The sequence below is a fragment of the Musca autumnalis genome, unplaced genomic scaffold, assembly GCF_047663935.1.
Source record: "Musca autumnalis isolate F117 unplaced genomic scaffold, ASM4766393v1 scaffold_5, whole genome shotgun sequence".
Classification (NCBI taxonomy): Eukaryota; Metazoa; Arthropoda; class Insecta; order Diptera; family Muscidae; genus Musca; species Musca autumnalis.
In genome coordinates, this window is record NW_027412088.1 from 140,942,483 (window position 1) to 140,952,710 (window position 10,228).

Consider the following 10,228-nt stretch of genomic DNA (forward strand, 5'->3'; position numbering starts at 1 on the left):
CAAAAGAATTACTTTTACTAAGTAAAAAAGATATTAGTAGACTGACAGGAATCCTTACAGGTCACCTAGGTCTAAAAGCGCACCTGCACAAAATAGGTTGTGCAGAAAACAGTGAATGCAGAGCATGCGGAGAAGACGACGAAACATTGGAACATTACCTCTGCCATTGTCAAGCCTTCACAAATCAGAGAACCCAGTTACTAGGGAATGACATTATACCAGGACTCGACCAAATTAGGACAATCGAGTTCAAAAAGATCAGAGACTATGTAAATAGGACAGAGATCCTAGACTAAGTCAAAAAAAGATAATAAAGATTATGGCTTAAGTGTATGTGGTGATCTAGTATCACCCCTCTTATCAACCTAACCTAACCTAATTCGTTTTAATTTGTGATAAAATGAGTTTCTGTCTAATGAGATTTTCTCAACGACCATCCTAACCATATATATATTTGCATATTACACCATGAGTTCAACATTATTGTTTCTATCATATCTTTGTCTTTATTTGCATTTTAATAAATGCAGTCTCTTTTATAATATAAAGCGTGTTTTAATTCCGCTACCAGACACAACAGTGCCTTCTTGGCATTAACTTTTAATGCAAAAATTATAATTTTAATGCCTCCCAATTGGTTTATTTTGCATTTTCAAATTCTTCCAATAGTAAAAACATATAATAATGGCCCTTAATTTTAAAAAGCGAAACGAGAAAAATTGCCGCTAATTTTAATAATATCATAGTCAGCGCAGCGGTTAGGAGTTCGTTCTAGAAGCTTGTAAAATATATAGTTTTGGATCCTTTTAATAAACGGTTTCACTTAATTTGCCAATTACATTGAATATCTGCTAAATAATTGATGTATTAATTGTAATTAATAATGCTTTAAATGTAATATTACCGTTATAACAAAGCAATTCTTGTGTCACCGTGTACTTGATTTGTGAAGGCAAAATTAATCGATTTTTTGTTCTCCGATTTTTTTCGATTAGTCCAAAAATCAACTTACAGATCCCTGTTTAATCGTCAAATCGTGGCAGTCAGTAGTGCACGTTTATATTCCAACTTTTCCTTTTCGGCAAGTGTTTATCAAGGAATTGCAGCAGAGATTGCACCGCGAACCATAAAATTATAAAATATAACTAAAACTCTGGACAGGAAGTGTTGGAATTTTTAGTAAAACATCATGCCTGAAGAACAACAAACAACAGTAAATGGTGAAGGAGGAGAGCCACCAAAGACCGCAAAACAATTGGAAAAAGAGGCTAAGAAGGCTGAGAAGTTGGCCAAACTTCAAGCTAAGCTGGAAAAGAAGGCAGCCACTGCTCCTGCTGCAACTGAAAAGAAGGAAAAACCAGAGGTAAGTTCCTGATGCAATATCGATCGCAGTGACGAAAGAAATGGGGTTAGAAAAAACAATGACATGAATGATGAGTGTACAACATAAGACACCAGTGAAGTGTGGATGAGGAGATTGGTTGTCTTGTGCAGCGCCAAGGGGGGGTTTTAAGCTTGTCACGGCAAAAGTAAGAGGGTCTTTGTTGTTGCAATGTTGATGTTAAACAAAAACATTGCAGAGTAATGGTATAGAAAATGTTTGTTCAAATCTAGTGAAAGTTTAATGATTTTTTTACAATTATCTTTGGTTTCTTTTGTTTTTTTATTCGTATTAATGTTTGTGTTTTTGTTTTAGAAAAAGACCAAGGAAACCAAAGAGGCTGCCGTATATACTGCCAACACAGCCCCTGGAGAAATGAAAGATTTGAGTGGACCCTTACCGGATGCTTACAGTCCAGGCTATGTCGAGGCCCAATGGTACAGTTGGTGGGAAAAACAAGGATTTTTCAAACCTGAATATGGCGTAAGTTAAAATTTTATTAAACATAAACTATTTGTAGTCAATGGAAATGTCCATTTGGAAGGTTTGAATCAAATATTCCAAATCCACATTGATGATCAAAGAGCTGCAATCCGAATAACATATGTTTTGTTGTGAATTTTGGCCTGGGTTGCATTTTACATCAATACATGACTTTTCTTAATGAATAATTGTATCAGAAATTATCAGGTCCAAGTCATCTCCATTTTTATTCCTTATTTTTTGTGTTCTCAGAAATTGCTCGACATAACACTTTTCTTTTTCAGCGTTCCAACATTTTGGAAGAAAATCCCAAAGGTAAATTCGTCATGGTTATTCCTCCTCCCAATGTTACCGGTTCCCTGCATTTGGGTCATGCCCTTACAAATGCCATTGAAGACGCCATAACTCGTTACAATCGTATGAAGGGTAAAACCACTTTGTGGGTGCCCGGTTGTGACCATGCCGGTATTGCAACACAAGTCGTTGTGGAAAAATTGTTATGGCGTGAAGAAAAATTGACACGCCACGATTTGGGTCGTGAAAAATTCATTGAGAAAATTTGGGATTGGAGACGTGAGAAAGGTGGTCGCATTTATGAGCAGTTGAAGTGTTTAGGTTCATCTTATGATTGGTCTCGTGTTGCCTTTACCATGGATCCTAAATTGTGCAAAGCGGTTACAGAGGCTTTTGTTCGCCTACACGAAGATGGCAGCATTTATCGTAGTTCACGTTTGGTCAATTGGTCGTGCACCTTGCGTTCGGCCATTTCCGACATTGAAGTGGACAAAATTGACATTCCCGGACGCACCTTCTTTGCCATACCCGGTTATGATGAGAAAGTTGAATTTGGTGTTTTGGTGAAATTCGCCTATAAGGTTGAAGATTCCGATGAAGAGATAATTGTGGCCACAACACGTATTGAAACCATGTTGGGTGATACTGCCGTTGCTGTCCATCCCAATGATGAACGCTATAAGCATTTACATGGTAAATTTGTTAAACATCCATTCTGCTCACGTCGCTTGCCGATTGTGTGCGATGAATTTGTCGATATGAACTTTGGTACTGGTGCTGTGAAAATCACTCCAGCTCATGATCCCAACGATTATGAAGTTGGCAAACGTTGCAACTTGCCCTTCATTACTATATTCAATGATGATGGTTATATAATTGGTGATTATGGCGAATTTACGGGAATGAAACGTTTTGTGTGTCGTAAAAAGATATTGGAAAAACTCAAGGAATTGGGTCTCTATAGGGAAACTGTTAATAATCCTATGGTGGTGCCTTTCTGCAGTCGTTCCAAGGATGTGGTGGAACCAATGATCAAGCCCCAGTGGTATGTCAAATGTTCGGAGATGGCTGCCAAGGCAACAGAGTCCGTGCGCTCTGGAGAGCTTAAGATTATTCCTGAACATCATACCAAGATTTGGTATCACTGGATGGATGGAATTCGTGATTGGTGTGTGTCGCGTCAGCTGTGGTGGGGTCATCGTATTCCTGCTTATTTTGTTACCTTCAATGATCCATCAATTGCGGCTGGTTCGGTAAGTTGAAATTTTCAATTAAAAAAAAACAACTGTTAAATAATTTAACTTTTACACGCCTAATTTAACAAAAGTTGGAAGTGGTAATATTTGAGGCAAATTATTTGGTCAGGTTTTAATTTTGTTTTCTTCATTTTCCCTTAGTCCGATGATGAAGCCTATTGGGTTGTGGCTCGCACCCAAGAAGAGGCTTTGGCCAAGGCTGCTGAACGTTTCAATGTAGATTCCAGCAAAATTGTCCTTAAACAAGACGAAGATGTTTTGGATACATGGTTCAGCTCGGGATTGTTCCCCTTCTCCGTGTTTGGCTGGCCCGATAATACTGCCGACTTGGAAGCTTTCTATCCCACATCATTGTTGGAAACCGGACATGATATCCTTTTCTTCTGGGTTGCCCGTATGGTCTTCTTTGGCCAGAAATTGTTGGGCAAACTTCCCTTCAAAGAGGTCTATTTGCATCCCATGGTTCGTGATGCCCACGGCCGTAAAATGTCCAAGTCATTGGGTAATGTTATTGATCCCATGGATGTCATCAAAGGCATTAGCCTGGAGGGTTTACATGCTCAATTGGTCAACTCAAATCTGGATCCTCGTGAAATTGAAAAAGCCAAGGCTGGCCAGAAACAAGATTTCCCCAATGGCATTCCCGAATGTGGTTCTGATGCTTTACGTTTTGCCCTGTGTGCCTATATTACCCAGGCTCGTGATATTAATTTGGACATTAATCGTGTTCAAGGTTACCGTTTCTTCTGTAACAAATTGTGGAATGCCACGAAATTTGCTCTCATGTACTTTAGCGGAGATGAGAAATTCACTTCCAACTTCCAGTTGGATGGCCGCGAAAATAATATGGATGCTTGGATTTTGTCTAGACTTTCGGCAGCCATTGAAGCCTGTAATAATGGTTTTGAACAATATGATTTTGCTGCAGCTACCACAGCCTGTTACAGTTTTTGGTTATACGACTTGTGTGATGTCTATTTGGAATGTTTGAAACCCATTTTCCAAAGTGGTACCGATGATCAAAAGGTTGCCGCTCGCAAGACATTGTTTGCTTGCTTGGATTTGGGTCTGAAGTTGCTGTCACCATTTATGCCTTTCATTACTGAAGAATTGTATCAACGATTGCCACGTGCTGATGCCACACCAAGTATATGTGTGACTTCATATCCCGGTAAGTAACAAAAAAACATTTGAAGTGATCGCAAATAACTTTTACAATTTTACTTTTTTAGACAACACCTATTGGCGCAATGAACAAGTCGAAAAGGATGTTGAATTCATGCAAAAAGCTGCCCGTATCATACGTTCTGCACGTTCGGATTACAATTTGCCAAACAAAACGAAAACCGAGGCCTATGTTGTGTGCACCGATTCCCAACCTAATGATATACTCAAGAAATATGCCAGCGATTTGGCCACTGTATCATATTGTTCGAAGATTGAATTTGATCAAACGCCACCAGCTGGTTGTGCTATTCTAACTGTCACCGGTCAATGTGAGGTACATCTTCTATTGAAGGGCCTTATTGAAGCTGACAAAGAAATTGCCAAGCTACAAAAGAAACAAGCCCAATTGGAGCAAGCTGTGACCAAACTTAAACAAGCCATGTCAGCCAGCGATTATACCACAAAGGTTCCTGCCGAAGTCCAAACAGCAAACACCGAGAAATTGGCTCAATCTGAAAGTGAAATTCAACGCATTAGCCAAGCAATGGAAACTTTGAAGTTGATGTAAAAAGCAACAACTATAAAAGCATGCTAGTTAGGAGGGGGAATGTTCGATTCCTTTGCATTTCTATATCCCCATTCAATTTAATTTATATTTTGACGACAAGGAAGGAAGGAATTTAACTTATTTTACACAATTATACAATATTTATATTAGGAAAGCTGTGCTTACGAAGTAAAACTTAATCATCTGCTATTTATTGTCTCACAAAGTATTTGTCTCTTTTATGAAATAAGAATGGATTAAACACTTTTGCAGTAATAGTTAATTGTTTATTAAATAGTTGCAATAAAAAAAACGAGAAAAGACGAAAGGATGAAAGGTTTTAAAGGGACGTGGGAAGGAAAAAGAATGTGATGACGAAATAATATTCTGTCGGCCAGAGTTGAACATAAGGTTGTCAGTCAACGACGTTGTCTCCTGGGTAATGTAGGTTCGGGATAGTAGTAAGCGGTTTTTGGAAGAGAATATTTAATTATTCAACAAGGGTCGATAGGACACATTAGTTTATAAATTAAAAAATATGTGTATTGCAGTGAATAGTGGACAATGGTGAAGTCACTCTCGAACTCTTGGAAAGGGGAAGATAGGACCTCAGTTACGTTTGCAATGTGCGCTGACTGATACGTAGAGTACTACTATGTCGCATTAGATATCTCCCTACCGACGAGGAACCAATTTACAAGGGATGATGTTGCAAATGCCATTAGGAACGCTAAATAATTCGAAGCTTTGGGCCCTGGTGGAATCTCCATGGTAATGCTGAAACCGTTGTGTATCTTACTAAAGTTCTCAACTTGTCGCTATGCACCTACACAGTGCCCGAAGTGGGCAGTGTGTTCCCGCTACTGAAGCCAGGCAAGAATACCAAAAGAAGTGAATCGTACAGACCGATTTCAGTGTTGTCGCCTTTAGTAAATTCTCTTGATCCTCTTTACTTCTTCACAGCGTCAGAAGTATCTACCGATCATTAGCATAAGTCTCTTTACTCCTTCACAACGTTCGAAATGGCTATCCAAACCCGATAATCAGCATGGGTTCCAGCATGACAACAGCGCTGCACGCCATCAAAGGACTCAACCCGAACAAGCCATGCGATAGGACAGTGTTGGTGGCGCTTGACTTATCAAAAGCCCGTGATACTGAACCCTACGGCCAAGTTTAAAACTTTGGATAATCAATTATTTAAATGCCGAGATCGATGGTAACAGAATTCCGACCACAAACTGCCCCAAAATTATAGGGTCACATTCGACAGCATGTTCATATCGTCCTCGCATTCGACAACTATCTGCGACAAGCTGTGGTGTAGGACCAAGGACCTTCAAGGTTCTCGCCGGCAACTCTTGGGGTGCAGATAAGACAATAGTTCGATCTGTGGTAAGCTATGCGGCGTCAGTAAATGCAACACGATGGAAAAATATTCAATCCAGTCAGAATGCCGCACTGAGAACATCAACATCTACATGCTGAGACGAAGTTTCTTCCAGTACGGCAACACAATGGCATGCCCTCAACTTGCTCTTCAGCTCCTACGGTGACGCAACACGCAATTAATTAGGTAATGCCACTATAGATTTTTTTCGAAAAAATTGTCATGCATTTTGGAAACATTTGTGTAAAAAACAAGAGTATTCTCGGCTTTCATCATAAAAATATCTGGATGTCTCGCGCACTTGGACTCTAATTTTTAATGCCAGAACAAGCCGAACTGTCATTTGATTTCCTACCCTCGGAAAAAGTAGTGTTAAAACATTGGATTCGATTGCTCCTGATGTCTCCCAGCCGAGGACATACTACCATCACACAATTGTCTTCTGGAACCTTCTATTATCAAAACATTTGGTCCCGAAAGGAATCTTCATGACAGTATTGAAACAGCCGAATGACCAAAGTTCTCAACCTTTCAATAAATAGCCCTTCTAAATGGGATTTAAATTTAAATCAAACTTCCAGAAAATCTAACAGGTAAGTCTTTTTATCCAGATATCAAAGTTAATACAACTCCAGTGGAGTCTCTGTAAATGTAAAATTGTATTGGTTAGTGACAATTATTTGATTCGTTTTTTATTATTTTATATAAATATGTTTCATAAAAATAGCAGTGCTTAAATAGAGAAAAGCGTTAGGAAATATAATGAGATAATATATGCGGTTTTTTATGTATTATGTGGGTGTGTAAGTAAACTAATGTCTTGGAAATAACTCCATATCATATTTGTCTTCTTTAGAATTTGCGCAGAGGTCATCGTCATCATTTACGATTCCATAGCTTCTTCAGCCGGTTTGTTTTCTTCATTCATTTCGGCAATATCCATTTGCTCAGCAAACTTTTCAATTTCTCGTAATTGTGCTTTCAAATCATCGGGTAATTGTTGTTCACTTAAGGCCTTGGGATCTTCACCATCGATAACAATTTCTTCTGGATCGGGGGCACGTGGCAGAAACTCTTGGTCGGCATAAAGTTTAGAAAAGATATTACGTGCATCTTGTATGGATTTATCATAGTCCAGTTCATAGAAGGGTGGAGCTGTGGCTTGTATTAAAGAGCTGCCTGCGGCATTCAATTCAAGACCAGTAATTGTGAAAAATGCTGAGTATAAAATACGGGGTGATTCTTGAGAGAAACTAAATACTTGTTCAGTGAATGCTTCCAAATCAGCCTGTGGGTTGTCGCTTAAAGCGGTCGTTGTTAAATGGAATGTAACTGAAGGGGTAATAAAAAATTATATGATAAATAACATTTAAAAAAGTGTTAGTTATGTAAAAACACTTACACAATTCCTTGGGAGTTGTTCCGGAATAATGGGATAATTGCACCAGCAATGCCTCCCGTTTACCATCGGGAGAAATAAGCCTCAATAAACTAACGCCACCACCACATGAACTCAATTCAAAATTGCCTAATGCAGAGGAGGCAATAAAAATGCCTCTAGACAAACAGTTCTTGGGATTTTCACTGCGCATAGAAGCCGGCAAATTACTAGTAGAACACACAATATTTTTGGCCTGCACCTGATGTTGACCATCTACCTCAATGCTAACCGTTTGGGCACTCTCGTCTACATTGACAGCATTTATTTGACGTTTCAGACAATAAATACCCCCAAATACAGCACATAAGCGACAGAAACATTGTGGTATCTCACCACAACCATACATGGGGAATATAAACGGTGTATTTCCATAACGGCCCAAGCTCTTCAAGAACTTCTTAGTACGTTCCATACCCTCTTCAAAAGAGGTATCTTCACTTGTCATTGCAATGGCTTGCATTACGCACTTGTTAATCTTCTCGGTGACTTTTTGCTCACGCAAATACTCAATGAAGGTCTTGCCCTTGAACTCCGACATATCCTCTTCACATTTATCTTCGCCATATGTCAAACATATGGTAAGGAATTTCATCAACAGTCTTTTCTCAACAATGCTCAAATCTTTGGTATTGAAAACATCACTCCGGGAACAGGGTACGGTTAAGAGCTTTCCCTCGAATTGAGTAAAAATGCGATCTATAGCTCTGAACTCAGCATAGCGGCAGATATTAGAGGAAATTAATAATTGAACTAAATCCCCAGAGGAATAGAGAATTTTGGGGCATAAATCTAAATTGAATTTTCGTGAAAGTTTTAAAACTTTCTCAGCAGTCCATTGTTGTTGCTTGTTCTCTTCATCTGGGCTAGCTGATTCCTCGGCTGAGTCACCTCCTTCTAATGGAATATGCCATTCAAATTTTCCATTTCTAATCTCTTTGCTGTTGTCGGCATTTCCCTCTGCCAGCAGAGCATTAAATGCATCCAGATTAAATGAGGCCCATGAACCTCCATAAAACTCATTGGGATCTATGTGGAGTACTGTTTTTCCAACACGACTGGCAGCAGCAGCTACACAAGACTCAGGGAAACCTTCAGAAAGAAAAAATAAAGGAGACACAATAAAGTGAAAGGGAGATGATTCATACAACGACAATTGGGTGGTATTTGGTATTGCCCCATTGAAAAGTAATGCAGTTAAACTTCGGTTTGTGCCACGTACCTGTACCGATGACAATTAAATCAAATTCTTTGGGTAAATCATCATCCATGGTTAGTTTATTTCCTCTTTAAATCACAAAAAAAAAGTTTTTCAGCCAGAGATCCTATAGCCACAGTGAAAAAAATTGGGATACTAAAGTCGAATTTTGCAGTAAATAATAGGGTTGTGTAGTTTGGAAACGAACTGATCCAATAGATAGGAATACGAAAAATGAACCATTGGAACTAGTATATCCACCTCTTGTGTTCATCTAGTTCCTCGGTTTACTTAGGGATTGTCAATTTACAGTACGTTTACATATAACTGGGTTCGAATGTCAATCCCACTGCGTATACGCCATCGCACTATTACCCAGGTAGTGGTAGTGGCATCGTAAAATTTTGAGTATGTTATGTCAATACTTTCTTAATGTTGGAAAAATACAACAAAAATAATTTTTTTATAAAGGAATTTGACATTTCAAATTCGATCAGCTGGTGTGATACCACTACCTGGGTAATTGTGCCATGGTATACGCTAATGAGCCCTCATAAAGAAGGTTAACCCGACAAAAAGTTATAATATAAACAGGCTATTGGAGAACATCTTGCAATCCATTTTCTTTATCCGAAAAAGTCATTATAGAAAATACAATAGAAAATAAACGTAATGCGGAAAATTCTATATCAACAACAGATGACGCTTGACGAGGTCCTACATACACTAAAATGGTCACAATATTTAATTTCTGTGAACAGTCAACATCTGTCCATAGCAAGATACCCAGCGTCGTTCAAGGTTTTTAGTAGGGTGACGATTGCATGCCAAGGAAGCTTCGTTCTTTGATGGTCAGCTATACGAGTACCAAGTCTGTTATTCTTCCATCATCGACTTCCCGAAATTAGACGCTATCAAAGACTGCATAGCAAGTATCTCCTCAACATTACAGAGGAGAATGTCCCTACAATAATTTACTGGTAGAATAAAGTTCCAGCTGTTTTAATTCTTCTGTAGTACTAGTTTCAAATTCCAAAGGACATTTTGTATTCTGATTTCTATGTACGTTAGGGT

General features: G+C 38.8%; 2 protein-coding genes across 2 annotated transcripts; one reads left to right on the top strand and one right to left on the bottom strand.

The window, feature by feature from the left end:
- The first annotated feature begins 993 nt into the window (after positions 1-993).
- Positions 994-5,456, top strand: ValRS (Valyl-tRNA synthetase). Its single transcript, XM_073955527.1, has 5 exons — positions 994-1,363; positions 1,697-1,864; positions 2,149-3,411; positions 3,556-4,585; positions 4,647-5,456. The coding sequence occupies exons 1-5, from the start codon at positions 1,190-1,192 to the stop codon at positions 5,147-5,149; spliced, it is 3,138 nt and encodes a 1,045-aa protein (XP_073811628.1). The 5' UTR covers positions 994-1,189; the 3' UTR covers positions 5,150-5,456.
- Positions 5,457-7,184: 1,728 nt separating this feature from the next.
- Rep (Rab escort protein) lies at positions 7,185-9,395 on the bottom strand. Its single transcript, XM_073955528.1, has 3 exons — positions 9,179-9,395; positions 7,921-9,048; positions 7,185-7,850 (listed from the first exon to the last, which is right to left on the bottom strand). The coding sequence occupies exons 1-3, from the start codon at positions 9,225-9,227 to the stop codon at positions 7,402-7,404; spliced, it is 1,626 nt and encodes a 541-aa protein (XP_073811629.1). The 5' UTR covers positions 9,228-9,395; the 3' UTR covers positions 7,185-7,401.
- Between the last annotated feature and the right edge of the window lie 833 nt (positions 9,396-10,228).